Genomic DNA, 18,740 nt, shown 5'->3' with positions numbered 1-18,740 from the left:
TGGTGACGGGCGGGCGGACAGGCCCAGCCACGGACGCCGGCGCAGCCGCCGCTCCCGCAGACACGAGGGGTCCCGCAGCCCGCGCTCAGCAACACGGTGAACCACCAAGTGTCAGCCCCAGACCAGCCAAACCTCCCTGGAGCGGGAAGGAACCCCTTAAAGTAACAGCGGAAAGGAATAATTCCGTTCCTTTAAACAAAAGCATTTTCCTAGGTTGTTTCCCTAAGACATAACCTTGTTTAAAAAAAGTTCTTTAATTAATTATACAAGAAACGCCCCCCCCCCTTTGTTCTTGCATTGCAAACCTGGGAGCTGTATACAAGGCCATTAATTTAGTGAAAAGGCGGCGCGGAGCAGTGGTCCTTGATCTGATGAAAACCCGGGACACTAGCTGGTAAGCGGACAGGGAAGGAAACGAGTCATGGGCAGTCACTGCCCCCCCGCCCCCCCGCCCCCCGCCAACTCAGGGAGAGAACCCCTTATTTCCACATGCTGGCACAACCCCAAAGCAGCAACCCCACAAAGGGCTGAACAAACCACCGCTTCTTCAGAAGACGGCTTTCACAACCAGGGCGAGGAAAAAATACCATTCCTGGAAATGCAGAAGCGCCGCCGGCCTCCCTTCTGGTAAAATCAAAACAAAAACCCGACGTCGCCGCCCAGTATGACATCGAACCGTTTCCTCCGCGGCCGGGCCCACTGCTCAAGAACCCATTCAGGAAACCAGGGACCAAAAAAAATAAAACGATCAACCAGAAAAGGCGTGAGCAGAAAGAGAAACGGGCACCAGGCTCTCCTAGACAGAGACGAGACCCCTGCGGCCGGAGCCGTCCAGGCCCCTCCACAGGCCGCACCTCCCCCTCCTCCCTCTTGCTGCACAAAAGTGCCGTCAGAACTCAGAGTTGGGGAAAGGACACCCTCTGCCTCTTCCCCAGACCCCCCTCCCCTCGCGTTCTTTTCCTCACAAACTAAAAGCTCGTTCCCAGGTGCAGTCATGTCAGTGTTGAAGGGCAACGGTCCTCCCAACTCCTCTCCCACAAGCTCCCCAGGCGGCTCTGGGCCGGCCCCTGCTCTGTCCCCCGGCTCCTCGCTGTGAGGCTGGGGCTCCGGGCCAGCCCCTGCTCTGTCCCCCGGCTCCTCGCTGTGAGGCTGGGGCTCTGGGCAGGTCCCTGCTCTGTCCCCGGCTCAGCGCCTACGGCTCCCGGACACACTGCATGCGGGAGCCGGCCACTCGCTTCCAACTCCTGCTCCTCTGCGAGCCTCCAGGGCAGGGTCCTGGCGCACCAGCTCCCTTGGCACCAATACCCGCGCTGGACCCGGTGCCCTCGGCCCTGCAGCGCCTCCACCCCTCTCTCCGCCTCTCTAAGTGGAAAGGGACACGTCCACCTCACGCAGGACCAAGGAGCCTCCCCGCCCCCCCCCACCTTGGCCCTCAGAATCCCCCACGGCCAAGGTTCTGAGCCCGAATTCCTCTCTCATCACCCCTGGCGGCGTCTCCAGTGCTGACTGAACCTGCCCTCTCTCAGCCCCACTCCCGCGCCCGAGGGGACACAGGCTGAGGTCGGTCCCCACTCACCCTGCATCCTGCCCCTCCTGCCCCCCCTGCACCCCCGCAGGCCCAGGTCACTGGACGTAGGAGGTCAGCCTTGGACGTGCTTGGGCTGCCCTAGCCCAGAGGCGGGCCTCTCGGAAACCCCACGGGGCCGGGTCCTTTCGCCTTGTGGGCTGGCGCCCCAACACCCAGTGGGCGACCACCACCCACTGAGCATTTCGGGACCAAGTCCTGCTCCGAAGTCAAGCCATCGCACCGTCCGTCCGTTGCCCTCCCTTCAGCCCCCAACTTCCCCGCCCCCCCTCCTCCCGCGCTCTTCCCAACGCACTCCCACAGCCCCTCCTCCGCATTCCCCCCCCCCAGTCTCCCAGCCCCCCCCCCCACTTCCTGAGACAGGCCAACGGCCTCCCAGTGCCCACTTCCCCAAAGGAAGCACCCGCCCACCCCCTTCTGCCTCGCCCACTACCTAACGGAGGCCCCCTCACCTCCCCCCCCAAGGCCGCCGAGAGCTGAGGCTGCCCACCTGACGCTCAGCATGCGTTTGGTTTCTTTGGTTTGCTTTCTTTTTAAAGAAAATGTGCAGTTGATCAGACGTCACTGGGCCCATTTCACAGGGCATCACTGGCTGCTACGAGGCCTGGGCACCTACCCTCGCCCTCAGGGCACCAGCGAGCGCCTGTCCCCCAGTTCCTCCCCACCCAACAGCACCTCCCCACGAGTGCAGCGGGAAACATCGCAACTGGTGGCTCTCTGGTCTAAAGCAAGAGATCTAACTCTTCCCGCTGGCCAGGCGGGCTCCCTCCCGCCTCCTTCCTCCCCCCATGCCTGGTCCCAGGGTCCCGCCTGCTCTGCAGCTCCATCCCACGGAGGGAGGAGTGAATGAGGCCTGAGTGAGGCCACAGCCCAGACACTCCACTTCCTCTCTGAAGTTCGTCCACAAATGTCTGTGCCTGCACGTCTGCCCCCCCCGCCCCCCCCCCCCCCGCCACGGGCCCTGCGGACAATGCCCTCCTCTGGCTTTCCTCTCACTCCGGGCCGGCCTCCCTGGCCCTGGCAGAGACATTGTGTGGCTACACAGGAGGCTCAACCCGCTCCCCAGTTTGTCTGACCCCCAGCCAGCAAGGCGGGGCGTGAATGCGGGCGACGGGCCTCTCCTTGGAGAGGAACGTGAGGCCATCGCTGCTCTCGCTCACAGCCCCCCAGGCCTCCCACCGCTGGTCCCAGCTCCTCAGTGGCTCCAGGGCCTCGTGCCCTGGCCCTCCTGCGGCCACTCCCCCTCCTGCCCTCCGCGCTCAGGCCTGTGAGGAGCCGCAGTCTCGCATCATCGCCGTGATTCTGCACCCGCTCTTCTCTCTGGAGAGCCCGCTCACCCCTGGCGCCCAGCTGGGCAGAACCACCCCCCTCTCCGCTGACATGGGTCACGTGGGCCACGCGGGCCACGCTGCGCGGTCTGTTTCCAAGTGTCTCCCCCCTGCCCGGCTGAGCTGTCAGGAGGCAACAGTGAGTGCACTTCTCAGCACACTTTCTTTATTTCTTTATTTTTAAATATATTTGCATTGATTTCAGAGAGGAAGGGAGAGGGAACATCCATGATGAGAGGGAATCATGGATCGGCTGCCTCCTGCACGCCCCCCACTGGGAATCGAGTCTGAAACCGGGCCTGTGCCCTGACCGGGAATCGAACCCTGACCTCCTAGTTCCTAGGTCGACGCTCAACCCCTGAGCCAGGCCGGCCGGGCTGGACACATTTTCTTTAAATGTCAGCTGCTTGGCTCCACCAACCAACAGGCAGTCAAGGCACCCACCATCTTTTCTGACACCAGGGCTGTCCTCTATGCCGGTCCCAGTGAGAACCGTGTCACCCCCCTCCCGTGTCGCTCACGAGGAACCATGTCCCTTCCACAGAGGGGTCTTCTTGCCTCCAAACACAGAATGTCAGACAGGACCGCCCCCGTGGGGACCCTCAGACTCCCTAACGGACGAGGCCGCGGCCAGGCCGGGCGCCCGGCTCCCCCGAGGGCCGCACGGAGCCGCACTCGCCCGTGCTTCCCAGCTCCCAGGCCTCTGCTCCCAGCCACCGGCACTGGGATCGCCCAGGCTCTTCACCAGCAGCTGAAGCCGCTTCCTCCAGGAGCTTCTCTCTGACAACGGGGCCAATGCGCCTCGGTGACCGCCCCGGGCACCACGGGCCACCCTCTCCTCACCTCGCCAGTCCTGGGCCCTAACTAACTCCGCCTCCATCTGCCCTCTGGCCTGTGCGGACTGGGATGGGCATTTTAAAAGCCTGAAAGCCAAGGGCTGAGCCGCTGGACGCGCCCGGACGGTGGCCCACAGCTCCCCGTGACCACGCTCAGCAGCCAGCCTTTCACCCCTTTCCTCCAGCTCTCCTCCCCCTCACCGCTCCCCAGGCGACACGGTAGATGTTGACGTCTGCTTTCCTGTTCCTAACTTCAAAAATCAAGTCAATGGCTTTCCCTCCCTCAAAAGAATGTAAAACAAACTGCAAGGCGAGTTAGCAAAAACCAAAGGCCCTTGCGTGTGGTACTCGCTCCCGGGAGCCTGAGGGGAAACAAACAAGAAAAGGATTTCTGGCAAAGGGGAGGGTGGGACCGTGAGTAACACATTTCAGAGATAAGCGGGCAGGTGACACATGCTTCCAGACACCGCGGCACACCTTCTCCCATGAGCTCACGCCCAGCGGCGCGGCAGGGACGGGGAGAGGACGGGGTGGCGGGGGGGGGGGGGGGGGGGGCATCTGATGAGAAGGGCAGCCAGTTTTTTCTGTTGTGCCCAAGAAGCACTCTCCGTGCTCACGGTGAGTCCAGAGTGAGGCCGAGCTGGAGCGGGCAGTGCTCCAAGCAAGGGAGCCCCCGCCAGACCCCAGGGCAGGTCTCCCTGGAGGGCGGCCGAGGCACAGAACTGGGCAGGTGGGCGACTGGACTGTGTAACTCAGAGGGGTTCAGAGGGAGGGAGATAGGCCAGGGAGGCCCTAGGACAGCGGTTCTCAACCTTCCCAATGTCGCCACCCTTTAACACCGTTCCTCATGTTGTGGGGACCCCCAATTTCATTGTGACAAACTGAACATAATGAAAGCATAGCGATTCATCACAAAAACAATATGTAATTAGGTATGTGTTTTCCGATGGTCTTGCGACCCCTGTGAAAGGGTCGTTCGACCGCCAAAGGGGCCGCGACCCACAGGTTGAGAACCGCTGCCCTAGGAGTTCCCAGGGCAGGAGAGGGGCTTTTGTGAGGGCTGGGACGAGAAGAGGGGGACGGGCACCCGCCCGGAATGAGGGCTTATCTGCAGCAAAGGTGCTGGAAGGGGAGGTGGTGGCGGGAAGGGGAGGTGGTGGCGCAGGCTGCAGGCTTTCCTAAGGAACCTCAGGGCTCCCCCAGGCCACCCTCTCACCCCGAGGACTGGGAAGGGCGGATCCGTTGTCCAGTCAGACAGACGTTTAGAAACGGCAGGAAAGCAAGCCTGCTCGGACACCTACTGCTTTTCCAGTCGCGCTGCGGAGAGGAGTCACACAGTTAAGTGTTCTCTCCTCCCAACATGCGGAAAGCAAGCAGCGGCTTTTCCATCCAGGAAAGTCAGGCTCTCAGCGAGGCTCCAGGCGCCATGGCATTTCCGAAGTCCCGGGCAGGTTCCCCGAGCCCCAGGGGCTCCCCACTTGGGAGACAGGGCTCTGGAAGCGAACTCTGGAAAAGCCTGGAGAAGCTGGCATGTGGGAGGGGCCGGGGAGGGCCGTTCCCTGGCGGTTTGGGGCTGGAGGAAGGAGGGGCCCGCTGGCCGCCTCCATCAGGTACAAGAGGAAAACGCTGATCTAGAAGGTGAGTCACCACCTCAAAAGTTTCAGTTTCCCCAGCTGTGAATTCACTAGTAAAGAGAGAATAAGAGCGGCCTCATCGGATGTGTAAGGTGCACAGTGCATCTAGCTCCAGGTCGGATGTGCTAGAACAAGACAGTAAATGCGAGTCCTACCTAACATCACAAGAAACGATGCCATTTTTAAACATTATTATCAAACATCCGCACCTCTTCTGCATACGCCTTGAGTCAGATCTTCAAAGGGGATTGAAACCCCCAAAAGGTCCAGCCCTGCGCACCTCCCAGGGGCCACCAGCCCACCCCCCCCCCCCACCGGCCCTGCGCATCTCTAGCCCCGCGCACACGCAGCCCCACACCCCCCCGCCGGCCCCGGGCACCCCCACCGCCCCCCCCACCTGCCCCACGCACCCCCAGCCCCACACACCACCCCCCCACCGGCCCTGCGCATCTCCAGCCCCGCGCACCCCGGAGGGCGGGGGAACCATAACAACAGGCAGCGGCGTGGCGCGCGCTCAGGGCCGGCCTCGCTCCGCGACAGCCCAGGGAGGTCGGCGCTTTCGTCAGCGCCCCGCGCAAATGGGGAAACCGAGGCGCCTGGATGAAACCGCTAGCCAAGGTCACACGGCCCGAGGGCTGAACACGCAGGTCGGTGCGCTTTAACCCGCACGCCGGGCCGGGAGGCGGAGTGGGGCGCCCAGGGATAGAAGTGGAGCGCCCAGGCCCCGATCCTGCGGGGCCGGGAGGCGGAGCCCAGGCCCCGATTGCGTGGGCCGGGGATCGGAGTGGGGCGCCCAGGGACCCCGACCGCGCGGGGCCGGAAGGCGGAGTGGGGCGCCCAGGCCCGGATCGCGCGGGCCGGGGGTCAGAGTGGGGCGCCCAGGCGCCGATCGCGCGGGCCGGGGGTCAGAGTGGGGCGCCCAGGCCCCGATCGCGCGGGCCAAGGATCGGAGTGGGGCGTCCAGGGACCCGGATCGCAAGGGCCGGGGGTCGGAGTGAGGCGCCCAGGCGCGATCGCGCGGGGCCGGGAGGCGGAGTGGGGCGCCCTGGGTCCCCGATCGCGCGGGGCCGGGAGGCGGAGTGGGGCGCCCAGGCCCCGACCGCGCGGGCCGGGGGGCGCACTCACCTTGGCGCTGTGCACCGCCTCCTGCGCCCCGCGCAGCTGCAGCCAGATGCGCGCGGGCAGCGGCTCCTCCGCGCCGAGCGCGCCCAGCACGGCCAGGCTCACGCCGAACAGGCCCTCGATGCGGCCGCGGCTCCGCTCCAGCAGCGCCGCCTTCTCCGCGGGCGCCGTGAACTCGTCCAGCACCAGCCGGGCCGCCATGGCGGGCGCGGCCTCCCGCGGCGGCGCCGGGGTCGGGGCGGCGACCCCCCTCCGCGCGCGGCCGCTGTCCCCGAGCCCGTGGCGGCGCGGCCCTGGGCCCTCGCCCCGCGCGCCCGCCGCCCGCCGCCGCCCGCAGGCCCGGCTACACCATCGCGCCCGGCGCCGGGCTGGGCCACTGAGGCAGGGCCGCCTCCGCCCCTTGTCGCCGTCGCCGCGGCCCGCGCCGCGCATGCGCCCCGCGCGCTGCCGTCACTGGGGCTCGCCGCCCGCGGGGGGCGGGGGGCGGGGGCCCGCGAGGCGACGGAAGGCGACGTCACCGCCGATGCCATGTTTGTTGAGGGCGAAGCCCGGGCTCGTTCTTTGGGGAGCACCTCGCGCTCAGGTGGACGGAGCGCCCTCCCAGGGACCAGGGGGTCCTGGTTCGATTCCCGGTCGGGGCACGTGCCCGGGTGTGGGCTCCACGCCCAGGAAGGGGTGCCTGAGGCAGCCAAGGGGCGTGTCTGTTGATGTTTCTCTCTCTCCCTCTCCCTCCCTCCCTATCCGAAAATCAATAAAAACATTTATAAAAAATAAAGGAGAATTTACTCTTTAAAACAAACAACACACAAAAAATGCTTCCGGATGACCTGTTGGATGGTGAACTTCTGGTTTTGCAGGTGGGGAAACGGAGGCTCAGGACGAGGAGGCGGGAGTGACCCAGGGGCAGGCCAGGGATCTGCTGGCCTTCAGACATCCTGACCCCGGCGCCAGGGCGCTGGAGATTGGGTTGGGCTGTCCAGCTTCTCATCAATGGATGGGCACGGGGTTCTGGCAGAGGGGGCAGCTGGACAGGCACAGGCACAAAGGGCCAGGGAGGAAGGGCCGCAGGGCAGGAAGTCTTGATCCGCCTAGCAACAGGCAAAACTGGGAAAACAGGCTAGGACAGGGATGGCGAACCTATGACACGCGTGTCAGAGGTGACACACGAACTCATTTTTTTGGTTGATTTTTCTTTGTTAAATGGCATTTAAATATATAAAATAAATATATCAAAAATATAAATCTTTCTTTTACTATGGTTGCAAGTATCAAAAAATGTCTATAGGTGACACGGCACCAGAGTTAAGTGAGGGTTTTTCAAAATGCTGACACACGGAGCTCAGAAGGTTCGCCATCACTGGGCTAGGACCTTACCCCAGGAGGCCTTCCCTCCCCTGGCATGTCGCTGGCCATGTGGTAGACCCCTTCGAGGAGGACAAGGGGGCCGGGGAACAGCCTCACACAAGCCCCTGCAGGACCCTCCCCTGAGCATTGAGCCCTCGGGACAGTGAGGTTCTGACCCACATCACATCATCAGAGGAACAGAGCTGCCGGTCTGCTGACCACAGAGACGGGGTTTTGGTCAAATGAGAGGTAACATCTAGGCCTCAGTGTGTCTCAGCTGCAGGCCCAGAAGAGCAGCGGAACCAGATAAGGCTAAGCCGTGGCCGGCATCAGGCCCAGCTGCACTGACTGACGACCTCCTGCCCTAGTGCCAACCCATCCGTCCGTCCGTCTGTCCGTCTGTGGAGACCAGGACCCTGAAAGGACACACCTGGGAAGCTGATGAATATTCTATTGAGACCTCCCCTAAAATTCCCACCTTCAGAAAATAGATAAAAACCCTTAAGACCAGGGCCCCATGTACTCGCTCCCTCTCCTCTCCCACGCCCTCCCTGTTCCCCCTTCTTTGCTCAGCTGCCGACTCTTCGATTTCCTTCTCCCAAGCTCCCAGGGCCCTTCTCTCCTCTGTAACTTGTTTCCCGAGTCCATGAGGCCCAGCTGGCTCACTCCTTCCACCTCTGACTTTCTAAATAAACTTCTTGCGTCAGAGTTCTTGCTCTGAATTTTCTTAGGCGAACTCAAAAACAAAGGTCTAATACATCATTGTTAACAGTTCCCCCGTTTCTCTGTCTCTCTCTCTCTCTCACTCTCTCTCTCTCTCTCCTCCTACCCATCTCCCTCTTTCTCTCTTCTTTTCTTTTCTTTCCTTTCTCTTCTCTCTTTTCTTATGTTTCCCCTCCCCCCCCTTTTTTTTCTTCACCAAAAATGGTAACAAAAGCCCGGATGGCATGGCTCAGTGTTTGAGTGTCGACCTATGAACCAGGAGGTCTCGGTTAGATTCCAGGTCAGGGCCCAGGCCCAGGTTGTGAGCTCCATCCCCGGTGTGGGGCATGCAGGAGGCAGCTGATCCACGATTCTCTCTCATCATTGATCTCTCTCTCTCTCTCTCTCTCTCTCTCTCTCTCCCCCTTCCTCTCTGCAATCAATAAAAAATATATATTAAAAAAATGGTAACAGAAGAAAAAACTGGAAATAATAAGTATGGAGAATTGAAAAGCAAACAAGTGGTGGAGAAAAATCCGGGAACATGCTTTCTCTTGGGAGGGGAGGAGGAGGGTGTGTTAGAGGAGAGGTAAGGAACGCGGGGGTCAGGGCGCGGGGGTCAGGGGCTCAGCCATGGTTGGACTGTGGGACTTGGGCACATACACCGGGAGCCCTGTCCAGTTCTGTGTTCCCGTCTGTGAATCCAGGGTTGTACTCGGCGACCTCTGAAGTCCTTCTCACACCTCGGCAATCTCTGAGTCCATGGAAACAGATGGTGGAAGATAGAGGGTTGGTTTCCTCTCTCTGGGCTAACTGTAGTAGACAGAGCAGACGCGTCTGAATTCCTCATCTGTGAAATGTGGTTAACAATAGGACTTCCTATTGTTGTGAAAGTTAGTACAGTCCCGAGGAGTCGAGTGAAGAAATCAGAGTCACTGCCATCAAGCAGTTACATGACAGACATCGGTGTTTTAGTTCAGCCCAGACCCGTGGTCGGCAAACTGCGGCTCGCGAGCCACCTGTGGCTCTTTGGCCCCTTGAGTGTGGCTCTTCCTAAGCCTTAGGAGTACCCTAATTAAGTTAATAACAATGTACCCACCTATATAGTTTAAGTTTAAAAAATTTGGCTCTCAAAAGAAATTTCAGCCGAAACCGGTTTGGCTCGGTGGATAGAGCGTCGGCCTGCGGACTGAAGGGTCCCAGGTTCGATTCTGGTCAGGGGCATGTACCTGGGTTGCGGGCATATCCCCAGTAGGAGATGTGCGGGAGGCAGCTTATCGATGTTTCTCTCTCATCGATGTTTCTAACTCTCTATCTCTCTCCTTTCCTCTCTGTAAAAAATCAATAAAATATATTAAAAAAAAAAAAAAGAAATTTCAATCGTTGTACTGTTGATATTTGGCTCTGTTGACTGATGAGTTTGCCGACCACTGGCCCAGTCAGAATTCAGAGCAAGGGTTCTGGTAGGTTGAGGAAACAGTTCGATTACTGTTCTAACTAGCTCCGGAACGCAAGCGTCGGAACTTTCCAGTCCCGTGTTAATGCCTGAATACACACCAAGCCCCCGGAGAGTCCTCTGATGACAGGCTCGTGTATTTAGGCCGCCAGCTGGTGAGAGGGCGATCATCTCAGAGCAACCCAGAGGCTAACACGCAGCACCGAGTCTGCTCAGGAATGTGCTCTTTTACTGCACGAACCCTCAGCTTCTCTCTCTTCTTCAGAACGCTCCGGGCCTGGCCTGGTTGTGTTTCCGGTTTGCAAACCCTCAGACCCTCGAACAAATCTTTTCCCTTTATTTCTAGCCGAAGCCCCTGAGTCATTGACGCCCACTCAACAATACCTGGGCACAGTCAGCGATGACTACATAAATGTTCGCTGTGATTGTTGCTCCATTAGCCGTCTACTTAAGGCTCCATTATCACGGAAAAGCTTGGTGTGGCTTATGCAACCGCACCGAACGTGGGGGCCAGGGAGCCCCCTCCCTCTGTGCCGATTCCCCTGGAGGGACAGGCGGGGATCTAAAGGTGTTGCCTCTGGAAATGCCAGCGGGGGAATGGTAGAGGGATTACCCGAGGTCAGACCGCTCAGGGATGCCGGCGCTGGGGGTTTCCATCAGCCTCAGAAACCCAGGCAGGTGTGGTCCTGGTGCCCCGCCTGGGGGTGACTCAGCGGGAAGAGAGCCGCTGGCCTCCAGGACCAACCCTTTCCTGCTCCCGGGGGCATTCCCTGGGCGTCCACACGGCCGGCAGCCTCCCCCTTCAGGCGGATGACCTGAGGTTGGCTCAGGCGGTTTGGTGCAGGTGGGGAGCCTGGCCGTGCTGACAGGGTGCCCCCGGGGTGGACAGGCTCTTTCCTGCCTCCCCCTTTCCCTGGCATTCCATGGAGCTGCGGTTGGCCAGGGCTCTCCCCAGGGCGGTACCTGCTTGCTTCCCTGCCCGCGATTCCTAATTGTTTCACTGTCAGGGGTGAGGGGAGGCTGCCTTGAAAAGCACACAACAGCCACCACCCCACCGCAAACAGAACCCCGCCCTCAAGCAACCAGGTAGTGCCTGCATACACCCCGAAAGGACACCGGACCTCAATACTGTATTCACCCGCATCGAGACACGCCGGGGTTTTTCCTCTGCTTCGAAGCCTTGCCAGTTCACATCTGGTCAGCATTTCCCTTTAGGAAACTCTCAAGATTTCCTGAGTAAAGGGAACCAGGGGAGAAGGGGAAATAGAGAAATCCCCTTTTAAGAAACTCCCTTGCTTCATGCAATTGCTCAACCACAACTTCCCTCAGGGGCCAGCCTCCCCAGCCCAGGACGGCCGCTGCCAGGGATGTCCGCTTTGCAGAGTCTGATCTCCATAGCAACCCCGTGAGCTGGTGTGGAGGCCACAGGGGCGGAAAGAGAACGCGGGGGACCAGCTATAATGGTAAGAACTACTAACCAGGCTCTGTCTTTATTCCGATGAAAGAAGGCGCATTCTCACCTGCCGGGAGGGAGTCGCACCTGGGGCCTGGAAGCTCCCCTGGAGATGCAGGTTTCCATGGGAAGATGAACAGCCTCGTTGCAGAAGCCAGAATCGCCAGCCCTTTGAAGACCCCCAGCCCTTTGCATACCCGCAGGCCTCGCAAATACCTGTAAACTGCCCACGTGGCATCCCTCCCCCATGGAATCTTTGTGCTTCTACCCAATAGAAGCAGCGGGCTGACGGTGGGGGGCAGAGCAGATGTCTGTGGCTGACCTGCTGCGCCCCCACGCTGCCGGCAGGAGTAGAATAAACACTCAGGTGATTCAACCCTGTTCGCTCCAGTAGTGACAGGCAGCCCGGACCCCCTGGCTGTCCGGTTTCAGAGGGAGTCCCTTCCTCCTCCTCCTATTTCCATGGGGGAGATGGGTTTCTGAGGCCTGGTCCCTGCACCGACTGGTCCCATGGTCCCATGGCCTCCCACTCACTTCCCCAGGATGACAGGTGACTTCTCGGCGCTGGGCCTGGCCGGACCCCCTGTCCCCGGTGAGGGCGTGTTCCTCCCCGCTGTCTGCGGTCGCTCTCTGTGTCCGCGGCTGCATGAGGCCTTTTCACCTCAACCACATCCTCCGGTCCAGCCTGGTCGCCTCAGAGGTGGCATTTCGGCCTCTACCTGTCTGGCACCTGCTTTTGCTTCTCAGTCCTGAAAGCCAGAAGGCCAGGAGAGGGGCTTCTCTGGCCTCCGAAAACTCCAACTCCAGCAGCGGTGGCTACTATTACCACTCCCATGACAATGATGAGGCAACTGGAGCACAGAGAGGTTCTGGAACATTCCACAGAGCTGGTAAGGGCAGCAGTAGGAACAGGCATGTGAATCCAGGCACATGCAATGCCATGACAACAACCCTTTATATGCAACCAGCCCGCTTTCCTGCCCTTTTGCAAAAGTGAGCGAGAGGAGGCAATATGTCCTCGTGACCAGCCCCCTAGCGCTTGGGGCCTGCTGGCCTGCGGATGCTGTCACAGCGGACGGACCTGCCAGGCCGGCGTGGCTCAGTGGTTGAGCATCGACCTATGAACCAGGAGGTCAGGGTTCGATTCCCGGTCAGGGCACAGGCCCGGGTGGCGGGCTCCATCCCCAGTGTGGGGTGTGCAGGAGGCAGCCGGTCAATGTTTCTCTCTCTCTCTCTCTCTCTCTTCCTCTCTGAAATCAATAAAAAATATATTAAACAAACAAACAAACAAAAAGCAGACGGACTTGCACACGTAACGTTGCTTAATACACCGGCCAATCTGATAAACAGACCCGACGTGTCCCGGCCGGCAGTCCTTAGGATGGTGTGTCTCCCCTGCTTCCTCGTCAATGGCATCGAGGGCTTTAGAGTAAGAAACAGGAATGCAGCTGTGCTCCGGCCGCACACAAGTTTTAGTACATTTGCCAACAGCTCGGTCTCTCCTCTCCCCGGTCACCAGTCCCCGCCGCCGTCCTCTCTCCCTCGGAGGCAGTGGGGTCTTCCCACACTCTCTCTGGCCTCTCTCTCCCTTGCAGGAGCTGCAGCTGCTCTGAGGTCCGAGCAGTTATTACCACGTCAGGACTGAGCCAGAGTCAGCGCCTCGCGGCCAATGTCGCCAGGCCAGCGCTGGCCCGAGGCCTTCCGGGAGCGTCTCCTGAGGCCCAGAACAGAGTCCGAACCCCTTGGGTTGCGGCCTTGCTAGGCCTGTCTCCTGCCTATGCTCTCCAGCAGTCCTGTTTGGAACCCAGTGACCAAGCCGAGAGGAAGCCCAGACAGACACGTGGAGGGGAGCCAAGGCCCCCACACCCCGAGCGGACGGCCCCCCGAAGCTCCCAGCTGGTGGCCGGCACCAACCAGCAGCCGCAGAAGAAAGCCGCGGAGGCTCTGCAGCCGGCCCGGCGTTCTGGCTGACAACAGGTAGAACACAAGAACCATCTGGTCGACCCACAGGCCCGACGAGGAAATAGTCAACAGTTAATTGTTCATTCAAGCTCCTGAGTTTCGGGTGAGTTGTTAGGCAGCAGGAGATAAAAATTCATAACCAATGGACAGACCCACACAGGAGCCAGGCAGGTGTTTAAAACCGATCATGTTGCTCAGAGGACATGGCTCGCTAATGCTCTGCTCTCCAACGAGACCGTGCCAACAGCTCTGCACCCTCAGGCCTCCTCTCCCCCTCTCCCTCTACCTTCCCGGGCAGGTGGGGAGGCCCTATCCTGGGAGGCAGAGCAGACAGACCATGCTCTCTGCAGGTGTGCCGGCTCCCCAGGAGAAGGGGGCCGAGCTGAGTGTCTGCTCCCAACCTCACCAACCAGACACTCAGTCCTCCTGTCGGAAAGAGGGAGCTAGACCAGGAGAGATGGGTGGGCGGGTGTCCCTCCACGTGGAAATGTGGAGAACGGAGAGAAAGGGTGTCCCCACAGTGACAAGGACTCGGAAGTGGAGGTGTGTTGCGCTACTTATTTTTATTTTTTTAAAAAATATATTTTCATTGATTTCAGAGAGGAAGGGAGAGGGAGAGAGAAACATCAATGATGAGAATCATGGATCGGCTGCCTCCTGCACGCCCCCACCTGGGGATCGAGCCCGCAAGCCGGGCGTGTGCCCTGACCGGGAATCAAACCGTGACCTCCTGGGTCCTAGGTCGACACTCAACCACTGAGCCGCACCGGCCGGGCTGTTTGTGCTGTTAGACAGGCTGGGCAGGGAAGGCGGCTGAGGAGCTGACACCTGAGCAGGGATGGGAGTGGAGCCGGAGCCGTGGAGACATCTGGGGAAGACCTTTTGGGCAGAGCGCGTGTGCGTGTGTTTGCAGAAAAGCAAGGATGTGCGTGCTCAGAGCTGGGTGAGCCAGGCGAGGCGTCGCGGTCGGAGGAGGGCAGTGGCCCGAGCCTGGGGGCCTCCTGGGCCTGGAAGGACGTGGGCCTTGGCTTTACGTGTGGTGGGACGTCATGAGGAGGTTGCCACCGGCCTTGGCAAGCAGACTCTCCGAGCCACAGGGCTGCCAGGGCTTGAGCGCCCTTGTGGTCACGTTTCCTGTCTGTGGTGAGCGCGCTGGAGCTGGGGGAGGGGCCGGAGGGCCCGTGCGCGTGGGTGAGGCGCGGAACTGGTGTGAGATCCCTGAGCTCAGCTGTGTGTGCTGCAACCCGTCTAGCACCTGGCTGGCTAGACGCTGTCACCACAAGATGCTAAACCCACAGAAGCCGCCCGCCGGTGGGATCTCGGGTCTGAGCCAGCGGACTTGCAGGCAACAGGCTTCGCTCGGGGGGCCTGGGGTAGGCAGGGGGTTCTACGGGCCCTGGCCAGGGTGCGAGGGAGGGCATGGCGACGAAGGTGGGCGCCGATTATCTTTCTGGAAGAGGAAGGGATGGAAGATAAAGTGTCCGTGATGAAAGGTGGAACGCTGTCACCAGCACAGGGGACAGCAGTCACGCTCCGAGGGGCAGTTAGAAGATGCAGAGACCATGGCAGAACGGGGATCGGATGGAATGGCGGTGGCACTGGAGTGCACCCTATAAACACGCCTCTCTGTTCTGGGTATTGCTCCCCCAAACACCCCTGCCCACTTAGCCCTAAACACAGCAGGGGGTGCTCTGAAGGCACTCATTCGCTGACTCTATGCAAACGCTCACCTAGCCCCACAGACAACCACAGGAAGTAGGCACCACACCCATTTCACAGGTGAGGAAACGGAGACCTAGGGCGGTTAAGTAACTTGTCTGAAGGCCCCTCCACGAGGAAGGATGGAGCCAGGGCTTGCACGGCAGGCTGAAGACCAGAGGGTGAACTTGAACTCTCCCATAGCCAAACATGTACCAGGCTAGTCCAGCATGAAACTGAAGGTCTCTGTGCCTGCGATTGAACTTAGTTTTAAATCCTACTCCAGAAATCTCTATATATACACACCCCTCAGAGACCCGGCCTCCCCCTCCCCGCCCCCCCTAATCAGCAACCCCCGAGGCAGCAGAAGACAATAGCCCGGGCCTGACTAATGGTCACATGGTCCGACCTCTGCAGGCTTAAGAGAACATTAAAAGATATACGAGAGGAAGGGAGAGGGAGAGATAGAAACATCAACAATGAGAGAGAATCATGGATTGGCTGACTCCTGTGGATCCCCTACTGGGGATCCATCCTGCAACCTGGGCCTGTGCCCTGGCGGGGAATCCAGCTGTGACCTCCTGATTCATAGGTCAATGCTCAACCATTGAGCCACACCGGCTGGGACTAAAGAGGACATTTTGATGTAAATTATGTTCCAGCTCCTGAGCCCTAAGCTGGAATGACACCCTCTGGCTACTTTCCTGAGAGAGATGACAGACAGATGCTGGAACAGACCTCAGACCTGAAGAAACGGTTCCTTACCCTCCTCTCCCCTCCAAGCAGTGAGCTCCTAGCACCTCTCCACCCCGAACCGGTGCCCTGTGACTGCCCCTCTATGATCGGTAACCAGGTGCCATCAGGGAGTCGGGTTTCTCAGAGCATACGCCCTCCACCTCCGCGTGGGCCCATTGCACATTCAACTGGTTTTAAAATGTCCGGTGTGCAAACCCTGCCGGCTCGCTTCTTTGGGCCAATGCGGGCGGGCAGACGCAGGAAAAGGCCGCGGGCTTCCGGTAACAGCGGCTCCCCGGGACCAGCCACTGGCTCCTCTGGACCTGAAGATCTGTAGGACAAGGGGGCGCAAACGGCCCCCCACGTCCCAGGGTCGCGGGCACAGACAGGGAAAGTCTGCCTCCCCCTGTTAGAAAACGCCTTTGGGCCTGGGGTGTGCATGACGCAGTGGTTGAGCGTCCACCTATGAACCCGGAGGCCGAGGTTCCATTCCCGGTCAGGGCACAGGCCCGGGTGGTGGGCTCGATCCCCAGTGGGGGGCGTGCAGGAGGCAGCCCATCCATGCATCCCTCTCATCATTGATGTTTTTCGCTCTCTCTCCCTTCCTCTCTGAAATCTATAAAAATATATTAAAAAACAAAACAAAACTAAGCTCGGACAAACCTCCTTAATAACAAGCTCGCTGAGGCTTGGTCTGAACCTGGCTGCTTCCCCCTTCTGTCTCCATCCTCCGCCCCGCCCCGCGACCCCGCCCACCATGCGGCCCCGCCCACCCCGTTTACGCCCCGCCCACTGTCGGAACGCCCCGCCCACTCACGGGCACGCCCCGCCCCTGTGGCTGCTTCCCAGGCTGGCTGTGAGCAGGGGGCAGAGGCAACCGGAGGCCCCGCAGGAGGTGGGGGGTCCGCCCGCAGCTGCCGGGAGTTCCTCTCCGGGGGGCGGGTGCAGGGGAGCCCAGCCTCCGCCCTTCGCCTCAGCTTCCAGGGAGGAAAGAACTCACTGGCTCTTTCCGGAGGTGTGGTCGCTGCAGCCCCGGAGCGCCAGCGCCAGCCGGGGCCCCTTTGTTCTGCTGGGGTGAGAGCGCAGCCGCCCGCTCTCTCCCGGCACCGCCTCTGGGCTCCCCGCCTTCCGAATTCCTGGGGGAGGGGCTGTCCTGGATCCCAGTTCCCCCAAAGGGTGGAAAACTCCCCGCCCAGGACCTGGCAGATGCTTTTCCTCGGAAAACAGCCAGACTAGCTTTTTTAACATTACAGTTATTTTTTAAAAAACAATATGTATTTTTATTGATTTCAGAGAGGAAGGGAGAGGGAGATAGAAACATCAGTGATGAGAGAGAAGCATGGATCGGCTGCCTCCTGCACGCCCCCCACTGGGGATGGAGCCCACAACCCGGGCCTGTGCCCTGACCGGGAATAGAACCGTGACCTCCTGGTTCCTAGGTTGACGCTCAACCACTGAGCCATGGGGGGGGGGGGGGGGGCGCAGACTTTTGTTATATATTTATTTTTACAGTCCTGTGTTTTGATTTAAAAATGAAAACAAAAAACCAGAAGCAGGGCCTCCCGTTGTTGTAGCACTGAAATGTTCCCCTTACAATTATTTTTACCTTGAAAAAGTGTTAGGAAGTAGAACTGAATCGAGTAAATGTGAAGATAGAATTGACCCGATTCGTCAGTCCATGAACTGGACGGCACCCACCACAACTCGAGGGCTGCTCATGGGGCTGCACCACACAGGACGGCTTCCCAGGCCGCTAGCGGGTGGGCAGGGAGGACTCAGCAAAAGGCAGGGAGGGTTGTTTTAGCCCCGCTCAGTGTATTTTGGGGGATGGACGGCCTCACTAGTGTTAACCAGGAGCTTCCAGGACGTCTGAAGAGAGAGGTGGAGGTTACAACATGCTGGGTTTGCAAGTGACTGGGAGCAAATGACTCCATTGTGGAGGAATTCTCCCTCCCTTCCTTCCTTCCTTCCTTCCTTCCTTCCTTCCTTCCTTCCTTCCTTCCTTCCTTCCTTCCTTCCTTCCTTCCTTCTTCCTTTTCTCTTTTCAACAAAAGTGAGCTGGTTTTAAGAAAAATACCAGCCTGCCTGTGTGGCTCAGTTGGTTGGAGAGTCCTCCAGTGCACCAAAAGGTCGCAGGTTCGATTCCCAGTCAGGGAGCATACCCCAGATTTCAGGAGTGATCCCTGCTTGGTGGTGTGCAGGAGGCAGCTGATCAATGTTTCTCTCTCTCCCTCTCTCTCTCTCTCTCTCTCTCCCTTATCTCTCTATATAAAAGCCTAAGTGACCAGAACAACTGATTGCTGTGATGCACACTGACCACCAGGGGGCAGACGCTCAACACAGGAGCTGCCCCAGCCCCCGATTGCTGATGGGGCCGGCTGGCTAAACTCCTGGTCCCTCCCCCCAGCCAGCAGGTCCCGATCGCCGATCTGGGCCGGGCCCTGGGCTGGGACAGGGGACTGGGGGCGGGTGGCGGTGGACGCGGGCGGCAAGGGAAGGAGGAGGCAGGGAGGCGGGGAACCTGATCGGCCCTGATCGCCTGCCAGGTGTAGGGACCCCACCTGTTCACGAATTTCGTGCACCGGGCTTCTAGTATATATATATTAGAGGCTCAGCACAGGAAATTGTGTGCAGTAGGGTCCCTAGGCCTAGTCTGCGATCAGAGCCATCTTCCTCCCGTTTGCCAGTCCCCAGTCCTGCCCCGCCGCCAACATCCACCCTGGTTCCCCGTGGTTCCCGGATAGCCATCCAGCAATGGGAGCCTGCAGCCGGGGGGAGGGACCAAGAGGTCTGCCTTCCGCCCACTTGCCAGTCCCCAGTCCCACCCCACCGCCACCCACCACAGTTCTCCATGGTTTCCCGTGGGCCATCCAGCGATCTCGATT

At 59.9% G+C, this 18,740-nt stretch overlaps 2 protein-coding genes across 2 annotated transcripts in view; both read right to left on the bottom strand.

The window, feature by feature from the left end:
* SIAH1 (siah E3 ubiquitin protein ligase 1) overlaps positions 1–6,640 on the bottom strand; it is a 68,125-nt gene extending 61,485 nt beyond the window's left edge. The window contains exon 1 of the mRNA XM_059668114.1: positions 6,509–6,640. The gene's annotated coding sequence lies outside the window, so the exon portion shown is untranslated. The remainder of the gene's footprint in view (positions 1–6,508) is intronic.
* N4BP1 (NEDD4 binding protein 1) overlaps positions 1–6,927 on the bottom strand; it is a 33,221-nt gene extending 26,294 nt beyond the window's left edge. Inside the window, exon 1 of the mRNA XM_059668106.1 lies at positions 6,509–6,927. Within this exon, the coding sequence (XP_059524089.1) occupies positions 6,509–6,706 (198 nt within the window). The 5' untranslated portion in view covers positions 6,707–6,927. The remainder of the gene's footprint in view (positions 1–6,508) is intronic.
* Between the last annotated feature and the right edge of the window lie 11,813 nt (positions 6,928–18,740).

Source organism: Myotis daubentonii, chromosome 15, assembly GCF_963259705.1.
Source record: "Myotis daubentonii chromosome 15, mMyoDau2.1, whole genome shotgun sequence".
Lineage (NCBI taxonomy): Eukaryota > Metazoa > Chordata > Mammalia > Chiroptera > Vespertilionidae > Myotis > Myotis daubentonii.
Note: the sequence above shows the minus strand (reverse complement) of the source record. Positions and strands in the feature narration are given on the sequence as shown.